Source organism: Mustela nivalis (genome assembly GCF_964662115.1).
Source record: "Mustela nivalis genome assembly, chromosome: 2".
Classification (NCBI taxonomy): domain Eukaryota; kingdom Metazoa; phylum Chordata; class Mammalia; order Carnivora; family Mustelidae; genus Mustela; species Mustela nivalis.
The window spans coordinates 134663437-134689478 of NC_139021.1; the positions used below are offsets into that span (position 1 = coordinate 134663437).

At 37.4% G+C, this 26042-nt stretch overlaps 1 protein-coding gene across 12 annotated transcripts in view; it reads right to left on the reverse strand.

Annotated features, from left to right (window-relative positions):
* CFAP70 (cilia and flagella associated protein 70) overlaps nucleotides 1–26042 on the reverse strand; it is a 113380-nt gene extending 87338 nt beyond the window's left edge. For 9 of the 12 annotated variants that reach the window (XM_082716711.1, XM_082716706.1, XM_082716713.1 and 6 more), the window contains exons 1-5: nucleotides 25829–26042; nucleotides 24132–24234; nucleotides 22973–23159; nucleotides 5140–5238; nucleotides 4891–4970 (exon numbers count right to left, since the gene is read on the reverse strand). In XM_082716711.1, the coding sequence (XP_082572837.1) occupies nucleotides 4891–4970; nucleotides 5140–5238; nucleotides 22973–23159; nucleotides 24132–24194 (429 nt within the window). In that variant the 5' untranslated portion in view covers nucleotides 24195–24234; nucleotides 25829–26042. Of the gene's footprint in view, nucleotides 1–4890; nucleotides 4971–5139; nucleotides 5239–22972; nucleotides 23160–24131; nucleotides 24235–25828 lie in introns of those variants that run through there. The other 3 variants (XM_082716703.1, XM_082716705.1, XM_082716704.1) reach the window with 3 other exon arrangements.

Consider the following 26042-nt stretch of genomic DNA (forward strand, 5'->3'; position numbering starts at 1 on the left):
GGGCAACCTCTCTCTGCCTCACAGACCAGCTTTTAAGGGCAAAAGCCATGTGATTGGGCCTGGCCATGTACAGGTGGCCAATGAAATTGTAACACACAGAGAAAGCTGCACGGTCATGTTAGATCACACATAAGTGACCAACTGAATTACAATTTTCCCTAGTAGATATTTGAACCAGCCTATCACCTTGGTCAGAATTGGCACCCGAAAGGTGCCCAAAGGGTGGGGCCCATATTCCTTGGTAACTAGGGAGACAGTATGCGCCCCGCCCCCATTGGATGTCTCCACCTGGCCTGACCCACCCTTGTATTTGGGCTTTGTTACCTGGGACTGGTTTCCAGGACTTGTTTTTAAATAAGTCCCCAGGGGGAAGGGGAGCAGGGACAGTTTAAGTTTTAAACAACAAAGTTATTGTTTAACCAGATGGAAACACTCTGGCTAAATAGGTCCTTACATGGAAGTTCCTCAAGAAGTTGAAAATAGGTGCCTGGGTGGCTCAGTCATTAAGCCTCTGCCTTCAGGTCATGATCCCAGGGTTCTGGGACCCAGCCTCACCTCCCTGCTTTGTGGGAAGCCTGCTTCTCCCCCCCCACCACCCTGCCCCCGAGTGTTCCCTCTCTCGCTGTGTCTCTCTCTGTCAAATAAAGTCTTTAAGGAAAGTTGAAAATAGAGCTACCCTATGACCCAGCAATTGCACACCTAGGTATTTATCCCAAGGATACAAACAGGTATTTCAGGGGGCATCTGCTCCCCAATGTTTATAGCAGCAATGTCCATAATAGCCAAATTATGGAAAGAGCCCAGATGTCCATCAACTGATGAATGGATAAAGAAGATGTGGTATATACATATACAATGGAATATTATTTGGCCACCGAAAAGAACGACATCTTGCCATTTGCAATGACATGGATGGAGCTAGATATTATGCTAAGTGAAATAAGTCAGTGAAAGACAAATACCATATGATTTCACTCACATACGGAATTTAAAAAGCAACACAGATGAACACAGGGCAAGGGAAGGAAAAATAAAATATGATAAAAACAGAGAGGGTGGCAAACCATAAGAGACTCTTAACTATAGGGAACAAACTGAGGGTTGCTAGAGGGGAGGTGGATGGGAGGATAGGGTAGTGGGTGGTGGTCATTAATGTGGGCACTTAATGTAATGAACACTGGGTATTATATGCAACTGATGAATCATTAAATTCTACCCCTCAAATTAATAACACACCATATGTTAACTAATTTGAATTTAAATAAAATCTAAAGTAAACAAATAAAATAAAATTTTAGGGCTTTTTTTTACTAAATATTTGAAAATCATATCCTTTAATATATTTCCATTTTCATGGGTGAGAAAGTATTTCTTGGTAGCATGAACAAGCTCAAAAATTAGTTTTTTAGAAGACCTACCTAGGATTCAATGTTAGTGATATACCCAAGTAGGGCTATCAAGATAGCTCTTGTTTTTTTTTTTTTTTTTAATTAGACATGAGAAAAATAATTTGTTCATTTTTATTTACTTAGAAGTCAACATTAACAAGAATAATTAATACTATTGTTAAAGAATTATATATTCTACTAGGGTACCTGGGTGGCTCAGTCAGTTGAGTATCTGACTCTGGGTTTCTGCTCTCAGTGTTCTGAGATCAAGCCCTACATTCAATGGGTTCCTACCTTGGGTTCCACACTCAATGGGAAGTCTGCTTGGGATTCTCTCTTTCCCTCTCCCTCTGCTCCTCCCGCCACTTTCTCTCTCTCTTTCTCTCAAATAACTTTTAAGGAAAAAAAAAGAATTACATATTCTACTAATGAGAAATTTCCAAGTTATGTCTCCAATAGAAATTCTGATTTGGCTAATGTGCTTTTTATTTTTACTTTATTTTTTTTCTGGAAAAACCCCAAATCTTTCATTTTTCTCCTTGCCTGGCACAGCCCAAACTTGAGACTCCTGAGCTTCGCAAACAAAATACAAATGTTAGCCGCAGGGACCCTTGAACCATCAGGTTAAGTTCAGGCAGGGGAGAACCCTTCCTGAAACTCCTCAAAGTACATCACAGACTGGCCCTCATGTGGCCCTGAAGTTGGCTGAACAACACCCTGACAAGTCTGGGCTTGTCAGGCAGTGAAGGCGGGAAATGAAATATAATTTTCGGTAAGAAAATATTTTTTCAAATATATACATATATACATGTATATATACAGATATAGGTATAGATATGTATGTATATATTCAATGTTTTCACACAGGATACAATAGAAAGAAACTTTAAAATATTTATTGTTGGTGTAGAACAATACAAAGATTACTAAGTCTCCTGCATGAGGATGACCCACAAATTCACGAAACATTCCATATAAGAAATAAATAAAATACAATGTGTAATGGCTGCTAATTATATGGCAGGCACTTTACCAGCACATTAGGAATATAAGATAAAGGAGACATGGCCTCTTTTATTATGGGATTCATATTGTAATTCCATGATTTATGATAAATGCTATAATAGAGACTTGTATAAAATGCCCTAGCCAAGGAGCACCAAAGAGGAAGTGAGTAATTCTTGGGGAGGAGGGATGGTGATGCCTAAATTTATGAATAAATAAAAGTTTTCAATTTAGGTAAGTTGAGAAAGGAAAAAAAATAATTCTGAACATAAAAGAAGAGTTTATATAAGAGAATTAAAATAGCATGGTGTATTTTGTTCAGGTGTAAGTAGTTCAGGATTTTAGAATATAAAGCATAAGAAAGGGAATCTGAGAGATGATACTAAACAAGTGGGAGCTTCCTATTATAAAAGCTGTTGCGGGGTGCCTGGGTGGCTTAGTGGGTTAAAGCCTCTGCTTTCGGCTCAGGTCATGATCCCAGGGTCCTGGGATCGAGCCCCACATCGGGCTCTCTGCTCAGCGGGAGCCTGCTTCCTCCTCCCTCTCTGTCTGCCTCTCTGCCTACTTGTGATCTCTGTCTGTCAAATAAATAAATAAATCTTTAAAAAAATAAAAAATAAAAAATAAAAGCTGTTGCTTGCCTGCTAAGGAATCTGGACCTTAACATGTAAGTGGGAGGGGAATTCATGAACTACATAGTAGTGAAATGGGGTTGAGATGTGATCATATTTTTAAGTCCCCTGGCAAGCAGTGAGAAGGCAAAACTGGAGGGAGGTAAGGGCAGTTACAAGGCTACTTGTAACGTTCCATTGAGAGGTTATAAGGCAACAAAGAGTAGGAATAAAAGGGGGTTTAAAAGGCTGGGTATGCTGAAAGGCAGATTTGGGCAGTGGTTTTATTTAGGGTCCAAGAAAGCACTCATACTGGTGACTGTTAAATAATGAATAACGTCCCCCCTGCAACCCAAGAGTATGAACACAGTCTAAGAAGAAAAGGTAGCCAAAGTCAGAACCTTCACATATAAGACACAGGCAGAGGAAAGAGGTCTGGTGCAGGAACCTGAGAAGGTACAGTCAATGAGCAGGAAAAGAGAACACCAAAGGGAAGAAGATTTTAAGAAAGAGAGGCATTGAAGAATGTGACATCTCTGATCAATATGTCTCTGGAAAGAAAAGTTAAACGCCCCTAAGTTTTCTAACTTGTATCACTCAGTCAAGACAGGGAATACTTGAAGATGAATTGGAAACTCTTCCAATGTCGGGTTTATGTCATTTTATTCTTTGAGTCTCAAGAATAACCAGTGTAGATGCTTAACTATAAAATTAGGGAGAATTCTCAAGTGAGTGGACATTAAGTGTCATATATTTTTTCATTGAATGTGTAAAACAAGTAAACACAGGAATACCATGAGCAAACATCCTAAGGACTAATAATCCATTTGACTAATTTTTCTTCTAAAGATATGTAAGGAAAATCAACATAAGTACATCTAAGTGCATAAGAAGGGAGACTGGACTAGTGAAGGCAGACTGAGCTCAGATACATACCTCTTTCTAGCACAAGTCACATGGAATTACAGAAAGATACTAAATTACACCTTTATATCCAATTAAAAAAAATAATGCTACAACATCCCTGGAAAAAAAGAAATGTTGTCAGTGCTATCAGTGGACTGCAAATTTATAGGAATTCTAGAAAGAAAGAAAGAAAGAAAGAAAGAAAGAAAGAAAGAAAGAAAGAAAGAAAGAAAGAAAGAAAGAAAGAAGGAGAAAGAAAGAAAGGGAGAGAGAAAGAAGACAAATTAAAACAGAAAAACAATCTAGAAGAAACCAACCACAGCCTAAAATAAGAAAGGGAGAGGACCACAGCCGATGTAGGAGTGGATTATGGCAGCTCCAAGGTCAGAATCAACAAGAAGGGACTCCCAGCAATGGCTAATCAGGGAACTGCATTCAGAATAGTTGGGCCATTTGGGCCCTTCTCTCTCTTTTACTTTTGCAAAACAGAAGGCAGTTCTGGTATCTGCTGAAAGTGAGTGCACTTTCACCAGAGTGGCAAAAGTAATGTCCCAGGAAGCTACTGATTCCCAGGAAGAATGGAAAACACAGCATGGAAGACAAACCAGATGACCACAGCCTACCAATTCAGGCTTACTTTGCCAGAAAGTGTGTTAGGTGCATTCACGTATTATTCAACTTAATCTATCAGGACATAGCTCAAGAGGCATTTCCATGGTTAAGCTTTCTCTATGAGTACCCCTGGGCAAAATAACCAATAACTACTCTGTGCCCGCATGCCCTACTCCACTATTTAATCAAACTGATTATAACCCATGACATGGAGATTATGGACAACTGAGATTTATTTTTGTTTCCCAGAACTTAACACTGTGAAAAGATTACACTTGGTGAACTGGACTCAACTGAATCGAATCTGTTTAAGAAACAGACTTGGTAGACTGAACGACAGGCTGAAAGTCGAGATTAACTCTGATTACCTTTACACCTGACCGAAGAGGTTCTAAAGGCGAGCCTGGCACCGGGTGCAAGGGGACCATTGTTTCAAATGAACTCTCTCCTGCAAAGAGAAGGCAAATCAAGCCATAGAAGGAAGGGTTAGGCAGAGATAAATGTGCTCATCTTTTTATCAAATCCCTCAAATTCACTGAGGCCAGTTTTTGCACTTCTGTGGAGCTAAGTTTCATGAGCTTTCCTATATCTACTTTTGAGCAACTCACACATCTGACCTTCCAGTAAAGGAAGAAGGTCCACCACAGCCTGACCAAGAATTAAGGTCTTCTCATCTTTCTGTTTCTTTTCCTTTGGTAAAACTTCAGTCATAGTTACTAGAAAAATCAAAACAAAGAAAATGAGAACATATCTGGGTCATCCATCTGATAATCAGCAAACAAAGCATCATCAAAGAGATTTAAGAGAAATTAACTTGAAACCTGAGAAGGCCCCATTATTAGTGACTTCTGGTGGAAAAATACTATTAAAGGGTTGCCTGGGTGGCTCAGTGGGTTAAAGCCTCTGCCTTCAGCTCAGGTCATGATCCTAGGGTCCTGGGATCAAGCCCCTCATGGAGCCCCGCATCAGGCTCTCTGCTCAGCAGGGAGCCTGCTTCCTCCTCTCTCTGTGCCTGCCTCTCTGTCTACTTGTGATCTCTGTCTGTCAAATAAATAATAAAAAAATAAAGTTTTTTTTAAAAAAAATACTATTAAATACCTATTAAATCTTTTGCATACATGTTATAGTAAAAAACAGAATTTTGGGGTGCCTGGGTGGCTCAGTGGGTTAGCGCCTCTGCCTTCTGCCCAGGTCATGATCTCAGGGTCCTGGGATGGAGCCCTGCATCAGGCTCTCTGCTCGGCGGGAAGCCTGCTTCCCCCACTCTCTCTGCCTGCTTCTCTGCCCACTTGTGATCTCGGTCTGTCAAATAAATAAATAAAATCTTAAAAAAAAAAAAACCACAACAGACTTTACAACATAATCAGGTACACGCATATGTATAAAAGTAACAATTAAAACAAAGTTCCACATAATATTCCTATTTACTAACTGAAAACACTTGAGCATTTTTGTATTCTATTTCATGTAGAAGAAATCACTGGTCATGGGGTGCCTGGGTGGCTCAGTTGTTGGGCGGCTGCCTTCAGCTAGGCTCATGATCCCAGGGTTCTGGGATCCAGCCCCACCTCCGGCTCCTTGCTCAGCAGAGAGCCTGCTTCTCCCTCTCCCACTCCTCCTGCTTGTGTTTCCTCTCTCTCTGTGTCTCTCTGTCAAATAAATAAAATCTTTATGAAAGGAAGGAAGGGAGGGAGGGAGGGAGGTAGGAAGGAAGAAAGAAATCACTGATCTTGATCCCCTTCAATTTTAGGAATGACTAGAAAGTCGCAGTCTGCAGTTTGAAAAATACTGTTCTAGGTCTTCCTGTTTCAGCTAACATATGACTTAGTACTGACCTTACAGTGATTAATAGAGCATGTTGAAGTATGTACCAGGTTTTTCACTGCAGCATTACTCAGTGTATGTGTTTAACATTTGTTATGAAAAATTTGAAATACACAAAAAGTAGAGCAATTGGAGCACTTGGGTGGCTCTGTTGGTTAAGCGACTGCCTTTGGCTCAGGTCATGATCCCAGAGTCCTGGGAGCTAGTCCCACATTGGGCTCCCAGCTCTGTGGGGAGTCTGCTTCTCCCTCTGACCTTCTCCCCTCTCATGCCCTCTCTCACTCTCTCTCTCAAATAAATAAATAAAATCTTTAAAAAAATAGAGTGATTGATATACTGAATGAATATCTATATAGCCATCACCTGGATTTAGTTAATATGCTGTCATATTTGCTTCATATTTGCTTCATCTATTCTTGTTTGCTAAAATACTTTCAAGTCAGTCACAGACATCATGACATTTTACCCCTAAATACTAAAGTATACAAATTCAAAATATGGCATTTTCCTACATAATCACAAAAACTTTATCAATCTACCAAGTGTATAATAATAAAATTAAGTGTAATTCTTTAATTCATCTAATGTCCAGTCTACATTTAATATTTCTTAGTTATCCCAAAATTTATTTTGTAGCTTGTTTGTTCAAACTAGGATCCAAATACCAACATGTGGTCTCTTTGGATGAGAACATATGGTTTTCATGTTTCTTACATTTCTTTTCACTTAGAAAAGTCTTTTCTGGGTGCCTGGGTGGCTCAGTTGGTTGAGTGACTGCCTTCGGCTCAGTCATGATCTTGGAGTCCCGCATCAGGCTCCCTGCTCTGCAGGGAGTCTGCTTCTCCCTCTGGCCCTCGCCCTCTCTCATGCTGTCTCTCTCTCAAATAATAAGTAAATAAAATCTTTAAAAAAAAAGAACAGTCTTTTCTCCCAGATACATTTTTTTTTTCTGACACTGATGAAGACATCAGGCCAGTTAATTTGCAGACTATCTCGTTTTCTGTATTTGTCTCCCCCACCCCATGGTATTTAATTTGTTTCTCAGTTCTTGTTTCCTACAAACTTAGGTTCATCTTCAGTATTTTTGGCAAAGATAATACAATTTGATAACATACACACCTATGTGGTATGTTATCAAACTCTGTGATCTTTGTTTTCAAAAGCAATTGAAAAATGTTCTTTTTTATTGTCTTTTTTATGTGGTAACATGCATATTAAATTTACCATCCTACCCAATGGTATTAAACACATTCACATTTTTGGTGCAACCATCACCACCATCTATCTCCATAACTCTTTTCATCTTCTAAAATTGAAACTCTATCCATTAAACAATAATATCCATTTTCCCTTCCTCCTGGGAACCACCAGGATCCTTTTTGTCCCTAAGTATTTTATGATATGCCTCATAGAACATTTGTGTTTTTGTGACTGGCTTATTTCAGTTAGTATATTGAACTCAAATTTCACTCATGTTGTAGTATATGCCTGACTTTCTTAAGGCTGAAAAATATTCAATATATATATATATATATATATATATATATATATATATATATATATATGCCACAAGTTTGCTTATCCATTCTGTCAACAGAATGTAGACTCCTTCCATATTTTACCTTTTGTGAATAATGCTTCCATGAACATCAGTGTACAAATATTTCTTTGAAACTCTGCTTTCAATTATTTTGGATATATTCCCATAAGTAAAACTTATAATTCTATTTTTAATTTTTTGAGGAATGACTAGCTTTCACAGCAATTATACCATTTTACATTCCTACCAAAAGTGCATACAGATTCCAGTTTGTCCACATTCTTGCCAACAGTTGTTTTCTATTTTTTTTAACCATTCAAATAGGTATGAGTTGATATCTCATTATAGTTTTGGTTTGCATTTCTCTAGTGATTAGTGATGTTGCACACTTTTTCATGTGCTCATTGGACATTTGTAGATGTTTGGAGAAATGTCTATTCAAGTCCTTTGCCAATTTTTGAATCAGGTTGGTTTTTTTGTTGTTATATTCTGAATACTAATTCCTTATCAGATATATGACTTGCAAATCATATAAGTGAGCAGCTTTTTTACTCATAGATAGGTCTTTTGATGCACAAGATATTTAAATTTTCACTAAGTCCAATTTCTCCCTCTCTTTTTAAGATTTTATTTATTTTAGAAAGAGTGAGTGTGAGCTGGGGTGGGTGGAGGTACACAGTGGGGTAGAATCTCAGGCAGATTCCACACCAACTGCAGAGCCCGACAGGGAGCTTGATTCCTTGACTCCAAGATTAAGACCCAAACTGACCCAAGAGTTGGTTGTTCAACCAACTGAGCTACCCAAGCACCTCTAATTTCTCTCTCTCTCTTTTTTTTCACCTGTGCCTTTAGTATCTTATCCAAGAAATCATTCCCAAATCTAATGTCATGAAGCTTTGTCTTATATATTCTTCTGAGAGTTTTACTGTTTGCAGTCTTGCATTTAGGTCCTTAATCCATAATAAGTTAATTTTCATATATGGTGTTAGGTAATAATCCAAGTTCATTCTTCTGTATAGGGATATTCAGTTTTCCTGGCATCTATTGTTGAAAATACTGTCTTTTCTCATTAAATGGTCTGGGTTCCTTTGTCAAAAATCGTTTGACCCTATGTGTGAGGGGTTATTTCCAGGCTCTCTATTCTGTTCCATTGTTCTATATGTGTCTTTTTGCCAATGCCATACTTTTTTGGTTACACTAGTTTTGTAGTAAGCTTTGAAAACAGTGTGAGACCTCCAACTTTGCTCCTTTTCAGGATCATTTTGGCTCTTTGGGGGGTTGCTTGGATTCCATATTAATTTTACGACTGATTTTTCTATTTCTGAAAAAAAAAATCATGGGATTTTGATAGGGATTGCATTGAATCTATAAACCACTTTTGGTAGTATTGACATTTTAACAATATTAACTTCCAATACATGAATATGGAATGTGTTCTAATTTATGTGTGTCATTTTTAATTTCTTTCTGCAATGTTTTGTAGTTTTCATTGTACAAGTCTTTTGTCTTCTTGGTTAAGTTAATTCTTAGGTATTTTATTCCTTCTGATGGAATTGATTTATAACTTTTCATGTTGCTCACTGTTTGTATATAAAAATACAACAGATATTTGTATGCTGAATTTGTATCCTGTTTTTTTTTTATTTCTTTTCAGCATAACAGTATTCATTGTTTTTGCACCACACCCAGTGCTCCATGCAATACGTGCCCTCCCTAATACCCACCACCTGGTTTCCCCAACCTCCCGCCCCCCGCCTTCAAAACCTTCAGGTTGTTTTTCAGAGTCCATAGTCTCTCATGGTTCACCTCCCCTTCCAATTTCCCTCAGCTCCCTTTTCCTGCTTTTTAAAAACTATTTATTTATTTATTTATGCATTCAATCATTCATTCATTCATTTAGAGAATGGAGGGGAGAGGCAAAGGAAGAGAGAAATGCATGCAGACTCTGTGCTGGGCATGGAGCCTGACATGGGACTCAGTCTCACGCCCCTGAGATCATGACCTGAGCCAAAATCAAGAGTAAGACACTTAATTGACTGAGCCACACCAGCGACCCATATCCTGCTGCTTTATCAAAATTATTTATATTATTTATGCTGGGGTGTGTGTAATCTTTTTAAGGTTTCTACACATAATCATATATAAAACTGATCATATAATCTGCAACAGAGATCATTTTACTTCTTCCTTTCCAACATGGATGCCTTTTATTTCTTTTTCTTGCCTAACTGCTCTGGCCTGAACTTTTAATATTTTGAAAAGAAGTGAAAGTAGGAATCCTTGCCTTGTTCCTAGAGGAAATATTTTCAGTCTTTCACCATTGAGTAAAGTGTTCATTGAGAAATTTTTATATATGGCTTTTATCATTTTGAGGTAGTTTCCCTCTATTCCTACTTTGCTGAGTGTTTATTTCATGAAAGTGTGTTGAATTTTGTCAAAAGCTTTTTCTCTATCAAGTGAAATATCATGTGGGGTTTTTTTTTCTTTGTTCTGTTTATTTTATGTGTTACATGGATGGAGTTTTATGTTGAGTCATTCTTGCATTCCAAGAATAAATTCCACTGGTTATGGTGCATAATCCTTTTAGTATGCTGTTCAACTTGGTTTGCTAGTACTTTGTTGAGCATCGTTGCATCAATGTTCATAAGAGATATTGGTTTATAGTTTTCTTATACTGTCCTTGTCTAGCTTTAGTGTCAGGATAATACTGGTCTCAGAGAATGAGCTGGGACATATTTCCTACTCTTCATTTTTTTGCGGGGGGGGAGGTAGTTTCAGCAGTATTGGGATTAGTTCTTCAAGTATTTAGTAGGATTCACCAGTGAAGCCATCAGGCCCAGGACTTTTCTTTGTTGAGAGAATTTTTTAATCACTGATTTAATCTCCTTATAATTATAGTTCTATTAAGATTTTCTTTCTTTAAGGGCACCTGGGTGGTTCAGTGGGTTAAAGCCACTGCCTTCGGCTCAGGTCATGATCCCAAGATCCTGGGATTGAGCCCTGCATCAAGCTCCCTGCTGAGCCTGCTTTCCCCCTCTCTCTGTCTCTGCCTGCCTCTCTGCCTACTTGTGATCTCTTGTCTGTCAAATAAATGAATAAAATCTTAAAAAATTTTTTTTCTTTGTGCTTTAATCTGGTAGTTTTGTGTCCCTAGGAATTTGTCCATTTCATGTAGGTTATCCAATATGTTGATGAGCGATTTTTCAGAGTACTCACATATACTTTTAATTTCTGTATAATTGGTAGTAATATCCCCACTTTAATTTCTAGCTTTAGTTATAACTAAGAGGATAGTAGACCAGTTCTTTCCAATTTGCATAACAGGAACCTCAGAAGCATCGAGAGATGGCTGTTGACTGCCCCGGAGATTTGGGCGCCAGGATGATGCCAGTGCGTAGAAGTGCACAGCTGGAGCGCATTCGGCAGCAACAGGAAGACATGAGGCGCAGGCGTGAAGAAGAAGGGAAAAAACAAGAACTTGACCTTAATTCTTCCATGAGACTTAAGAAACTAGCCCAGATTCCTCCAAAAACTGGAATAGATAACCCTGTATTTGACACAGAGGAAGGAATTGTCTTAGAAAGTCCTCATTATGCTGTGAAAATATTAGGCTAACTGGGGGTGCCTGGGTGGCTCAGTGAGTTAAAGCCTCTGCCTTCGGCTCCGGTCATGATCCTAGGGTCCTGAAATGGAGCCCTGCATCCAGCTCTCTGCTCAGCGAGGAGCCTGTTCCCTCCTCTCTCTCTGCCTGCCTCTCTGCCTGCTTGTGATCTCTATCAAATAAATAAATAAAATCTTAAAAAAAAAAAGTATTTCCTTAGACCATCTAGCTAGAGGTTTGTGAATTTTGTTGATCTTTTAAAAAAAAAAAAAAACTAATTTTGGGGCCACCTGGGTAGCTCAGTCAGTTAAGCATCTGACTCTTGATTTTGATTCTGGTCATAATCTCAGGGTCCTGGGATCCAGCCCCATGTTCAGTGTGGAGTATGCTTGGGGATTCTCCCTCTCCCTCTCCTTCTGTCCCTTCCCCATCTCATGTGCACACACACACTCTCTCTCTCCATAGGAATGAATAACCTTTTTTAAAAACCTGACTTTAGGGGTGCCTGGGTGACTCAGTGGGTTGGAGCCTCTGTCTTCAATTCAGGTTATGATCCCAGAGTCCTGGGATCAAGCCCCACATCGGGCCCCCTGCTCAGTGGGGAGCCTACTTCCCCCACCCCTCTGCCTGCCTCTCTGCCTACTTGTGATCGCTGTCTGTCAAATAAATAAATATTTTTTTAAAAATTAAAAACTTAAAAACCTGACTTTTGATTTCATTGATACCCTGTGTTGTTTTTTACTCTGTATTTTGCCCACTTCTGCTCTAGTTTTTATGATTTCTTCTGTGGATTTTGGAGTTTTGCTTTTCTTTTTCTAGTTCCTTATGTTGTATAGTTAGATTGTTGATTTGAAATATTCCTTTTTAAAAATTTTTGTTTACTTATTTTTAATTCCAGTATAATTAACATATTAATTAACATATATTAATTTCAGGTGTACAATATAGTGATACAAGAATTCTATACACTACTCAGTGCTCATCATGATAAGCATGCTTTTAATCCCCTTCACCTATTTCATCCATCTTCCCACCCACTTCTCTCTGGAAACCACTGCTTGTTCTCTATAGTTAAGAGTCTGTTTTTTTTTTAAATTTGTCTCTTTTTTGTTTGTTTCTTAAAATCCATATGAGTGAGATCATATGGTATTCATCTATCTCTGACTTGTTTCACTTAACATCATATCCTCTAGGGCACTGGGTGGCTCAGTCATTAAGCGGCTGCCTTCGGCTCAGGTCATGATCCCAGAGTCCTGGGATCAAGCCCCATGTTGGGCTCCCTGCTCTGCTGGAAGCCTGCTTCTCCCTCTCCCACTTACCCTACTTGTGTTCTCTCTCTCACTGTCTCTCTCTGTCAAATAAAAAAATAAATTCTTAAAAAAATTATATTCTCTAAATCCATCCATGTTGTTGCAATTGGCAAAATTTCATTCCTTTTTATGGTTGAAATATATATATACACACATATATATATGTATATATATATACATACATACATACATACATACATATACATGCCACGTTTTCTTTACCCATTCCTCTACTGATGGACATTTGGGTTGCTTCCATATTTTAGCTATTATAAATAATGCCACAGTAAACATTGGGGTACATCTAACTTTTCAGATTAGTGTTTTCACATTCTTTGGGTAAATGCCCAACGGTGGAATTACGGGATCATATAGTAATTCTATTTTAATTTTTTTTAAAGATTCTATTCATTTATTTCACAGCAAGACAGCAATAAATTCATTTATTTCAGACAGCAAGAGAGGGAATATAAGCAGGAGGAGTGAGAGAGGGAGAAGCAGGCCTCCTGTCAAGCAGGGAGCCCAATGTGGGGCTCCATCCCAGGACTCTGGGATCATGACCAAAACTGAAGGCAGATGCCCAACAACTGAGCCACCCAGGTGCCCTATCTATTTTAATTTTTTGAGGAGACTCCATTGCGTTTTCCACAGTGGCTGTTACCAGTTTGCATTCTCACTAACAGTGCATGAGAGTTTCTTCTCCACAACCTTACCAACACTGTTGTTTCTTGTGATTTTTTTTTTTTTAATTTGAATGGGCTATACTTTCATGTTTCTTTGTATGCCCTTTGATTTTTTTGTTGAACTTTGGATATTTGAATCTAATAATGGGATAAGTCTGGAAATCAGATTCTCCCCTTTCCCAGAGTTTACTGTCTTTTGTTGTTTTTATTTTTATTTGCCATTGTTTTAGGCTGCCTCTGTGCTGAAGGTCAGCCTGACGTATAAATTTAAGGTCTTTTCAGGTCTTTTCTGAGCCTTTCCCTGGACATGCATGGCCACTTTCTAGCTTTTCCCCTTACTTGCAGTTGTTTTTAAGTGTCCTGGTTGTTAAGGTGGTTCCTGAATGAAGAAAAAGAGAAAAGGTAAGGGGGGGGGAAAGGATGCTGCCTTTAAATCCCTTGGTGTTTTCAATAGTAGAAGGGTCTTACTAATAATGGGATGGAGAGAGGTGCAACAACACCTAATAGCCTCTTTGTCTGCACCTCTGTGATCAGAAGCAGCAATCAGCAGAGCACAGATCCACAAGATTTGAAGGACATGTCCTTTTAGCTCATCCTGGCTCCAACAAGCTGTGTGCAAGTTACTAGAAGAACACATACATGGCTCCCTGCCACATGTATAGAGAGGTGAGGAATGAGCAGCTTCTACTGTGTTTAGATCTGAAATTAACCAAAATAAACCACAATTTGCCATCCAAATCTTCCCCTGTAAGTTGCAAGCCTTCAACAGACTCCAGAGCTCCAAAATAGTTGTATCAGACAGAATATGGCAGTGCAAGTGTTGGGTGGGTGGGAGACAGATTCCTGGTAATTCCTACTTGCCTACCTTCCCAGAATCTTCAAAAATATTATTTTTATAATTTTCAAAAGTCTACTCTATCTGTATTAAAGCCACATTTTCTTCTTAACATTGTTTGTCTTCTTGGTTTGGTTTTATTTTGGCTCAATCATGCCATAAGTTTGTCTATTTTGTTAGTCTTTTAAAACAGGTTTTGTTTTGCAGCTCTTTTCTAGTGCTCATTTTCTAATTAATTAATTTTTGTTCTTATTTCTTTCTTTTTATATTCTTTGGGGTTCTCTGTTATTTTAGTAACTTCTTGAGTTAAATATCAAACTCATTTGCTTTTAATCTTTTTTATGTTAAGAGAACCATTCTATTAAAGATAGAGCTTAACATACACCATAATTAAACAATTTTGTAACCATTGGGCATGTGTCAATTTTTTTAAAAGATTCTTTATTTATTTGACAGACAGAGATCACAAGTCGGCAGAAAGGCAGGCAGAGAGAGAGGAGGAAGCAGGCGCCCTGCTGAGCAGAGAGTCCAATGCAGGGCTGGATCCCAGGACCCTGGGATCATGACCTGAGCTGAAGGCAGAGGCTTTAACCCACTGAGCCACCCACACGCCCCTCACTATTTTCAATTTTAACTATTCTGATATGTGTATAGTGCTATCACATTGTGGTCTTGATTTGCATTTCCCTAATGGCTAATGATATTAAACACTTTTTCATATGTTTATATGCCATCTGTATATTCTCTTTGGTCAACTGTCTCTTTGTGTCTTTTGTCTATTTTCTAATTGGTTTGTCTGGAGTATTTTTCACTGTTGAATCTTGAATTCTTTATGTATTTTAGATACTATTGCTTTGTCAGATTGTGATTTGCAAATAGTTTCTCTCACTCTGTAGCTTTTCATCCTCTCAACAGGGTATTTCACAGAGCAAGAGTTTTTAACTTTTATGAAGTCAATTCATCAGCTTTTTTTTTTTTTATAGCTCATGCTTTTGGTGTTAAGAACTCTTTGCATGACCTTAGATCCTCAAGTTTATCTCATTTTTTCCCTTGATGTTTTGTGGCTTTACATTTCACATTTAAATGTGATCCACTTTGAGTTAATTTTTGCATAAGTACAAGACTAAAGTCGAGGTTCATTTTTTTGCGCACAGGTGTTCAATTGCTCTAACATCATTTGTTGAAAAGACTACCTCTCCTCCAATTAATTGATTTTGCACTTTGATCAAAAATCACTGGGCAAGGGTGCCTGGTTGGCTCAACTGGTAATGTGTGTGACCCTTGATCTCAGAGTTGTATGAGTCCCACATTGGGTGTAAAGATTACTTAAAAATAAAATCTTAAGAAAATCATTAGGTATATTTAGATGGATCTATTTCTATTTTTTCCATTGATCTATGTGTCTATCCCTCCACTAAGAGCATATAATTTTAATTAATGTAGTTAAATAATAAATCATGAAATCAAATATAGTGATTCACCCTATTTTATTCTTTTCCAAAATTGTTTTTAATTTTTCTAGTTTCTTTGCTTTTCTATATATATATTTAAAATAGTCTTGTCCATATCTAGAAAAAATCTTTCTGGGATTTTGATAAGAATTACATTTCAGGGGCGCCTGGGTGGCTCAGTGGGTTAAGCCGCTGCCTTCGGCTCAGGTCATGATCTCAGGGTCCTGGGATCGAGCCCCACATCGGGTTCTCTGCTCAGCAGGGAGCCTGCTTCCCCCTCTCTCTCTGCCTGCCTCTCTGCCTACTTGTGATCTGTCTATCGAATAAATAAAATCTTTAAAAAAAAAAAAAAAGAATTACATTTCACCTTTATATCAGTCTGGAGAGAATTGACATCTTAACTATGTTGAGTCTTCCAGTCCCTGAGTACAGTGTGTCCCTCCATTTATAAAGATTTTTAAAAATTTCATTCAACAGTATATAGTTTCCAGCACATAAATGCTATATATGTTTTCTTAAGTTTACACTAAACTTTTCATTTTAAAAAGCAACAGTAAATGATATATTTTTAGTATTAGTGTCCATGTATTTATCATTAGTATATGGAAATATAATTGCTTTTGTGCATTTACCTTGCATCCTATGATCTTTTTCTTTCTGGAAGTTTTGCACATTTCTTGATATTTTCTACATAGAGAACCGTGTCATCTGCAAATATGAGCAGATTTATTTCTTCCTTTCAGATGTAGATGTCTTTTATTTCTTTTTCTTACTTTATTGCACTTCCAGCTCTATGTTTTTAAGAGTGATGAGAGCAAATCTTGATTTTTGTTCTCAATCTAAGGGGGAAAGCATTCCATCTTTCGCCATTAAGTATAATGTTAGCCTTTGTCAGGCTGTTGAAGTTCCCTCTATTTGTATTTTTCTGAGAGTTTCTATCATGAATTGGTGTTAAATTTTGTCACTTGTTGTTTTGACCAATATGACCATATGCTTTTTCTTCTTTAGACTATGAATATAGTAGAACACATTGATTTATTTTCAAATACTGAACCAACCAAGGATCCCTGGAATCAATCCCACTTCATAATGTTGTATGATTCTTTTTATTTATTGAATTCTACTTGCTAGTATTTTGTTAGAATTTTGTGTCTATATTCATGACAGATACTGGTCTCCAGTTTTCCATTTGCATACAGTCTTTGTCTTGTTTTGGTATCGGTGTAACACTAGCATCATAAAATGAATTAAATGTTTCCTCCTCTTCTATTTGTTGGAAGATTGTGTACAATTAGTGTTAGTTATTATTTTTAACTTTTGGTAGAATTATTCAGTAAGACTTTCTGGTTCCAGAAATTTCAAATTATGAATTCAATTTCCTTGACAGTTACAGGGCCACTTTATTTATTTATATAGGATGAGTTGTGATTTGTGCTTTTCAAAATACTGGTCCATTTTCTTAAGAAATTTATGTATGTAGAGTTGTTCTTCTCTTTATTATTCTTTTAATGTCTACCATCTGTGATGTTATCCTATTTCACTTCTAATAGATAATTTGTGGTGCCTTTTCTCTCCCCCCACTCACTGCTTTTGGCCACTGTTCCTGAAGTTTTGTCAGTGTGTCAACACTCAGTGTGTTACTTGTTTCATTGTTTCATTGATCTTTCCCTATTGTTTTTCATTTTATTCCTTTCTGCTTTTATCTTTATTATGTTCTTCCTTCTGTTTGATTTTGTACTTCTTTTTCTAAATCCTTGAGATGACAGGTTATTGATTTGAGGCTTTTCCTTTTTTTTAAAGTATGCATTTAGTATTCTAATTTTCTCAGCAGTTCTTTAGCTATGTCCCACAAATTTTGTTACCTTGTACTTTTATTTTCATTCAGTTCACTGTATTTTTTTTTTTTTTTTTACTTCCCTTGAGACTTCCTCTTTGACCTATGGATTACTTTAGTGTGTCTTTTTGTTTTCAGATGTTTAGAGAGTTTCCTGTTTTTTATTATTGATTTCTAGCTTGATACTGTTGTCAGAGAACACATTATTTTAATTCATTCAAATGTGTTGAGGTTGTTTATAACCCAGAATATGGTTTTGATATGTGGTCTGTGGCCTTTTGAAAAGAATGCATATTCTGCTACTGTTGGGTGTTCAATAAATATTTATTAGATATTGTAGGCTGATGGGTATTGTTGAGTTTTCCTATATCCCTGATGATTTTCTATCTAGGTATTCTACAAATTGAGAGAGGGGTGTTTATGTCCCCAACTATAATTGTGGATTTGTCTATTCACCCTTTCAGTTTAATCAGTTTTGCTTCACATATTTTGCAGCTGTTGTTTGGTGCATGTATATATTTAGTATTACTATGTCTTCTTGATGGGTTGTCTCTTTTATCATTACATAATGAACTTCTTTGTCTCTGGTTATTTTCTTTGCCTAATCTATTTTATCTGATGCTAATATAGTCACTTTCACTTATTTGATGAATGTGTACACATGTATCTTTCTCTATCCCTCTATTCTTTTACATAGCTGACTACAGAGTTATATTTCGAGCTTCTTGTGGACAGCATATAGTTAGGTTGTGTGTGTGTGTGTTTTTTTTAACTATTCTGCAACCTCTTGTCTCTTGTTATATTTAATGTAATTGTTAATATGTTAGGGTTTAAGTCTGCTGGGGTTGTTTGTCCTCTCTTTTTCATTTGTCTTCTGCTTTCCTGTGGACTGCAAGAACATTCTTGAGAATTCCATTTTAATATATCTATAATATATCTATATTATATAGATATTATATAGATAATATATATTATCTATATATAATATCCATATATATTATATAGATAATACATATTATATATTTAATATATCTATAATACTTTTAAGAGTATCTATTTGTATACCTTTTTCAGTTATTGCTCTAGGTACTGCATTTTATATACATTACTTATTACAGCCTATTACAGGTGTCATCATTTCAGTAGTTGAAGTACCGAAACTACCTCCCTTTATGTGCCTTTACCTTTCCTGTTTATAACTGCCTAAAATGTTTTTTCAATATTCCTGTAGAACTGCATCAGACAGTGTTATACCTTGTTTCAAGCATCAAATGCAATTTAGAAAACTCAAAGGGAAGGAAAACTTACTTTATTCATCCCAATTTTTATTTTCCACACTCTTTCTTCCCTCCTGGTGTTACTAGGTTCTTTATTATTTCTGTTCTGTTGGGAAAAAATTCCTTCAGTCATTCTTTCAGGGTATTCTTTCAGACTTTGTTTTCTTTAATATGAGAATGTCTTAATTTCCCCTTCGCATCTTTTCTCCAGGTATTGGATTCTAGGTGACAGTTCTTTTTATCACTTTGAAAATACTATGCCATTCCCTTTGGACCTCCATGGTTTCTGATGACAAACTGATAACATTCTAAATGTTTTCCTTTGCTTTCAGATTTTGTTCTGTCTTCAGTTTTTAGAAGTTTAATTATGATGTTTCTTAATATGGATTTCTTTGGGTTATCCTACTGAGAGTTTGATCAGCTTCTTGAATCTGTACGTGTATGTCTCTTGCCAAATTTGGTGAGTTTTTAGGCTTTCACTTCTTTGAATATTTTTTAGCCCCTCCCTTCTTCTCCTGAGACTCTGATGACACCAATAGATCTTTTGTCATAGTACTACAGGCCTCTGAGACTTTGTTCACATTTTTTTTTCTTAGTCTATTTCTTTTATATTATTCAGATTGGGTATTTCTGTTGTTCTATCTTCCAATTCACTGATTCTTTCCTGTCTCCTCCATTCTGCTGTTGAGACCATTTGCTGAGCTTTTTTAAAGAGTTATTGTATTTTTCTGATCTAAAATTTCCATTATCTTCTGTTTCTAAGACCTTCAATTTCTCTGCTGAGTCTATTTTCCATGTCTTCAATTGTTCACTGATCCATTATTTTTAAAATCTTTTAAAAATCTTTGTCTAAGAATTCTCATGTTATCTTAGTGTTAGTTAGCATCTACTGATTTTCTTTTAAAATCCAGTTTGCAATGAATCATTGAACACTATATAAAAAACTAATGGTGTACTATATGTTGGCTAACTGAGTATAATAAAAAAAATTTTAAATAAAATGCTAATATAGTCAAAGAAAATAAAATTCAGTTTGATATCTTCAGGTTCTTGGTATGATGAGTGATTTTCATGTAATCTTGGACTTTTTGTATGTTATGAAACTCTGGACCTTAAACCATCTGTTTTAGCTGGATTTTTTTTTTTAACACTGCTCCAACAGAGGAAGGAGGGGGGATTTCCCCATTGTCCCCCACTATTAACTCCACTTAGCCTCTATTGATACCTAGGGGCACGGGGAGACAGTTCCTCATTACTGATGACAAGGAGTGAGAGTCTGGTTCCTCACTTCTTTTCCAGTGATACCACAGTGGGTGTAGACTCAGTACCACTAGGTGATGGTAAGTCTCAACCCTACTTTAGGCTTCCTCTGATACCACTCCAGTGGACAGTAGATGGCATCTTGTTACTGCCAGATTGGGGCAGAAATCCAGGCTCCCCATGTGGTCTCCATTAAAACCTGATGGTGAGAGAGAGGGTTCATGACCAGACAGCACAGAAGCCCTTTCTTCCATCTGGTATTCTTGACCACCACCCAGCTGGGGCACCTAATTTCAGCTTTGCAAGAATACAAGTCTAAGTCCTCCATTCTGCTTGATTTTGAGTGGGGTCACATTTTTTTGTTTGTGGTGTCTGGCTGGTGCAGAGTAGTTACTGAGTTTCTTGTCTTGCAAGGCTGCCCATTTTCTGGTCTTTGGTTAGAGTAGAGGTCTCTCTCTCTCTCTCTTTTTTCTTTCTTTCTTTCTTTCTTTCTTTTTTTTTTTTTTTTTTTTGGTCTGCACTCATTCATGTTTCCAGGTTGCTGGTTTCTTCAGCATCAAGTCTGGGATATGCAAGGCAAAAATAAAACCCAGGCAGCTCACCATACATCATTCCTCATGTCTCATGTTTCCTTCTTCTTTCCACTTTTCAGAGTTCCTCATGTTTGTTTTACATAAAAAGCCTGAGGTTTGCAGTTGTAGTTAGTGAAAGGAATAGGGGAACGTATATATATCCAGAGATTCTACTTTATTAATTTTTTTAAAGTAGGCTCCACGCCCAGCATAGAGCCCAACATGGGACTTGAACTCGTGGCCCTGAGATCAAGACCTAAGCTGAGATCAAAGGTTGGATCCTTAACGGACTGAGCAACCCAGGCTCCCCCCAGAGGTTTCATTTTAAATCCTTTTTGATTGCTAATGACTGCACTTGAGAACATAAATGTATTTCTAAGTATTACTTTAGCTTTTCCCCACAAGTTTGATATTTGGTGTTTTACTATTGTTTGATTCTAAATGCTTTATAGTTTTTCTTATGATTTTTTTCTTTGTCCCATGAATCGACATAAGTGTGCCTTAAAATTTCCAAATGGATTCTTTTTTTAATGTTTTTGTTACAGGTTTCTAATTTTGCTGACTTGTATTTTGATCAGAAAACTAAGTCTGTGTGCCGTTGCTTCTTTGTTATATGGCAGGACTTCTTTTATTGTCTAGTATTTGGTCAGTTTCTATTGTATAAATGTTCCTTGTGTGTATTAAGAAAATATATGTTATTTAATGATTGGCATAACCCTATCATTATTACTTAGTAGGAAAGACGTTTTTCATCTATTCAATGGCTAGATACATATGACGGGGCATGGATTTTTTTTTTTTTTCTAGTCCATTCTTTTTGAGAGTCTTGGCTTGTGGTAAAGGGATTGGTCTCAGTCTCAACTCCCATCTATAGCAGCCCAAGTTCTCTGTTTGTCTAAGACCTAAGCTCCTAGATTGTCTAAAACCTAGCCCCTTAGTTTGTCTAAAGCCCAAAACAAGCCCCTTAGCTTGTCTAAAACCTAAGCCCCTAGATTCTGGAGTAATGCCCTTTCCCCCCACACCACCACACACCAATACCAACTGTTCAAGAGCTCCGGGTTTCAGTTTCTGCTTTGCTTCTGGAACAAAAAGCTGGCCCTCTCTTTCTCATGGGTTCAATGACACATTTAAAACAATGGTCCTCTTCTGCCTTTCCCAACTAACATGTCAGGGAGGAACGCAATTAGGACATTGACTCCCCTTATTTGGGGTTGGGAGTGACAGAGAGGCACAAAGCAAAGACGAAAGAAGTAGAAGAGAATGATCAGATAGTGTGGATCAGATGGATGCCTCCATGGGTGACTGATTACCAGGTAGGCCAGAGGTATAAATCACTTTTCTGGAGTAGTGCTTCCCAGCAGTCACCAGAGACTTGTTCCTACATGCAGCTTCCCTCCAGGATCCTTCCCTGGCAATCATGAATTTAGTAGTCTAGGGTAGGGCTCTGAGGACTATTTTCTCCCACAGTCTCAGGTGACTTTTATGAAAAAAAAAAAAAAAAAAAAAGTTTAGAATGCAATGCTCTAGAATACTGTATGATTCCCAGGACCCACTTCTCTGGGTCTGGGATCTTGGAATCTGGTTTTTGGCAGGTGCCACAGGAGATGTGCCACTAAAAAAATAACAAAACAAAAATTAAGAGTATAGATTAAAACAAAAGCCTTAGACTAGTATACAGGTGTAAGAACAAAGTATGTCAGAGATAATACTGTGTTCTTAGAAACTGTAAAAGTTCGTTCATTCATTGAGCAAACACTTTTTGAGACCTTTTATGTCCCAGATATTTCTAGGCACTAGAAATTCTGAAATAAAATACAGACCTGAATTTCAATAAAAAGTGTACAGAAGTACTGTATACAGAATTACAGACAGGGTTGACAAGCAAAATACAAAATGCCCAGTTAAATCTGAATTTCAGATAACCAATGAATAATTTTTTAGTATATACGTTTCTTACTTTTTTTCCCCCTAAATCTGGCAACCCTAGATATAGGAATATTTAGGAAAAGCTCCCAACCCAGCTTAGGAGATAAGGGCTGCAAATTTCAGTCAAATGTCAAAAGGGCTTTGATACAAACTGATTAAAATTAGCAGGCCATGAAGACCGATGCTAAAAGCAGGTAGGACTGAAACCATACCATGTTATTCCCAGGTGGAAAAGTAAGCTGTGTTCATTTGTCCTCCCAAACAGCTACTAAATATCTCAGAATATTCTTATAACATACTCAACATAATTAATACCTTTAGTACCACAAGGACTTACAGAACACAGGTTTGTGGGCAAGGTCATCTAAAGTAATTCCTCCTTCAGGACTGTATTCAAAACTGCTCGTGAAGTTGTATTTTGCAGTTCCTTCTGGAGAAACTGTAACTTTTGCAGAGTCTCCCAAAATCACTTGATTGAATTCTGCACGAATAAAAGTAACTGGAGTATCTCCTTTAAAACCTTTCTGTTGACAGAAAGAGACTTTACAATTACACTCATATAGAGCACATATCTGTACTCTATATCTGGCAAATCATTTTGACTTGAACTAAATAGCATTTTCCATGTTTTCCTAACAAGCTATATCACAAATAGAAAAGGGGTAGGTAGAAAGTCATTAAACAAAACTAGTTGTAGCTAACTGTAAAATTCTATTTAAATGCTATTATGTAGGGAGTTTTTAAAAATAATTTTCATGTTTATATGATTATAAAAGTATATTGTGAAACATTGTAAATAGTAAGAAAAGCACACAGGAAAACAAATTACCTATAATCTCACTCTAACATGCAAGCACCAGTAACATTTTAGAATATATTTTCTAGTCTTCCCTATGAATATATATATGTGTGTGTAAAAATACACACATATACTTATAGATACATCTCTTATATAACCTTTTAAAACAAATAGAGATCATTCATTACATCCTGTTTTGGAATGAGCTATTTTACTTCATAATAGTGAATAAATACTTTGCCATTTCATTATTCTTGTAATTTTTAAGCTATATCATATTGTAGTTTTATTATTTAAATTAACCAAGTGAAATTAATCACAAAAGAAACTCTGGAAGAATTCAGATCTTTTTCAGAAGAAAAGACCCGCTGTCTAAAAAACAAAAATCACTTCTTGTTTTGCCCATTAAATGTAGTACTCAAATTCCCAGGTATTTTACACACACAGTGATGTGACCTGCTGATTATATAGTCTAACAAAAAGGAAAACTGAGAAAGAAATGCCACTGCAATGTTAAGACCAGCAGGTCTGGTGTTATAGGAGGGTGCAAAAGCATTCTTCCTGTTGGTGCTTCCAATACATCTTCAGGCAACCTGCAGACAGATGTTTAACAGGGAAACCTGAACTCAAAGGCAAATATACTTTCAAGAAAAATGAATAAACTAAGAACTTCTCTAATTTCCAAAAATAAATTTACCAAGTCATATCCATCTGTCACTGTGATCTGCACAGGTCTGCCTGTTGATGACACCTGTTCCATAGCAGCACTTGGGCAAAGTCCCTCTGGTCTTCTTTGGTCTCTGTAAATACAATGAATCAAGCTGTCCCCTCAAGTACCATAGCTGCAGAAGTACCCACATTACAATACATAACCAATACTAGGGAGAACCTAGGAAAATGCCATAGCTAGTCCAGCACTTTTTTTGTACCCTTTCCAAACTTTGCTGCTAAATAGTGCTTTACAGAGCTGGTCACAAGAAGAATTCCATCAGTTAGTGCTAACATGATCTTTACACATATAATTAACCCATCAAGCACAAATCATTCCAAGAAAAAGAGGGTAGGAATGCCATCTCCCTTACTTCCCAACCCCAGCCTCCATCTTTCATGGTATTCTTTGATAGGCTTCTTTTTTTAATGTACAAAGCGCTCCCCTCAAAGGTTAATCTCTCACTTTTACAAAAATATAACAGGAAAGAAACAACCACAAAGAATAATGGTTAGTCCACCACCAAAAGTTCTGACATATATCTTATTAAGTCAGAGATATTGTCTAATTATTTTACAACACTAATGACACAATTTCAACAATAAATTGGATATATTTAAGAAAGATTTTCTGCCTCAATTCAAAATGGAACTTATGGCAATTCAAACGTTTACTGAGGACACACTATGCTACATCTATCTAGGACTGGTGGTATAAAAAAGAAGGCAATACTTTGCTGTCCCCAGGCTTTATTCTGCCTCTTCTCAGGTACTCCCTCTTTCAGTCATCCAAATACCTCAGATCACTGTCCAACACCCTGTCTCCAGGCTCATTCTGGGCCTAAGTGACCCTGACAATTTTTTTTTTTTTATCAAATTCACATTAGAAATGATCTTTTACATTACTCTCCTTTCCTTTTCAATACTACCACATGAATTAGACCTTCACTAGCCTGACCCTGGACAAAAGTCTAATTTCTATGAGCCTCAGTTTGACCTCCTGTAATAAAGATAATATAAACTTCTCATGTTTCACATTTGGTGTGAATATCCACTAAAATAGTAAAACTGCTTAATCTACGATGTAGGCACATATGGTGTTATTAATGTGCACTGCTTTTCCTGAATGCACAGTTTCTCCAGGACAAGTAATCTCTCACTCACATTTACAGTCCCTGAGTGCCCAGCACTAACCCTTGTCTTAGCAGCATATTTATTGTGTAATGAATGCAAGAAATCTGGCTGGTTACTAACGGTCAGGGCAGTCAGGCTGGGGGTGGGGGTGGGGGGTAGGGGCGGCGGCTCCTGTTGCCCCCAAGAGGCATTCATTTCTTGCCATGTTACTCCTAAGAAAATGCAAGGGAGGGGCACCTAGCTGGTTCAGCTGGTGGAGCATCAGACTGTTGCTTTCCCGGTTGTGAGTTCGAGACCCACGTTGAGTGCATAGATTAAAAACAAACTTTTTAAAAACAAAAGAAAATGCAAGAGAACAGTCACATCAGAAACAGGTTTGATGAAGGACAGGATGGACGGCGTGTCATCTGGGGACAGAGGTGCAGTGTGGACCTACTGCGTGGTATTTGGGGCAAAGCGGAAAGGGGGTTTAAGCCTGGCTTCAAATGGGAGGCCTGAGAGGTTGGCAGTAGCTTCCGCGCCAAGCCAGGTGGGGGGTGTTTAGGTCCATACCAGAGTGCCCTGTGTTCAGAGGCGGCCTTGCGTTTCCAACCCGCTGCAGCTGAAGAGACGGAAAGAACGGGGTGTGGTCACAGGACCACCGTAGAGAGGCCGGAAGCAGAGGGTTTTCTGGGGAGTGATACAGCTGTCTAACCTGAGGCGGCCGCAAAAGTATTTATGCGCAACCATGGCAACTACTAATTACCTCTCGCGAGAATTTAGTTCC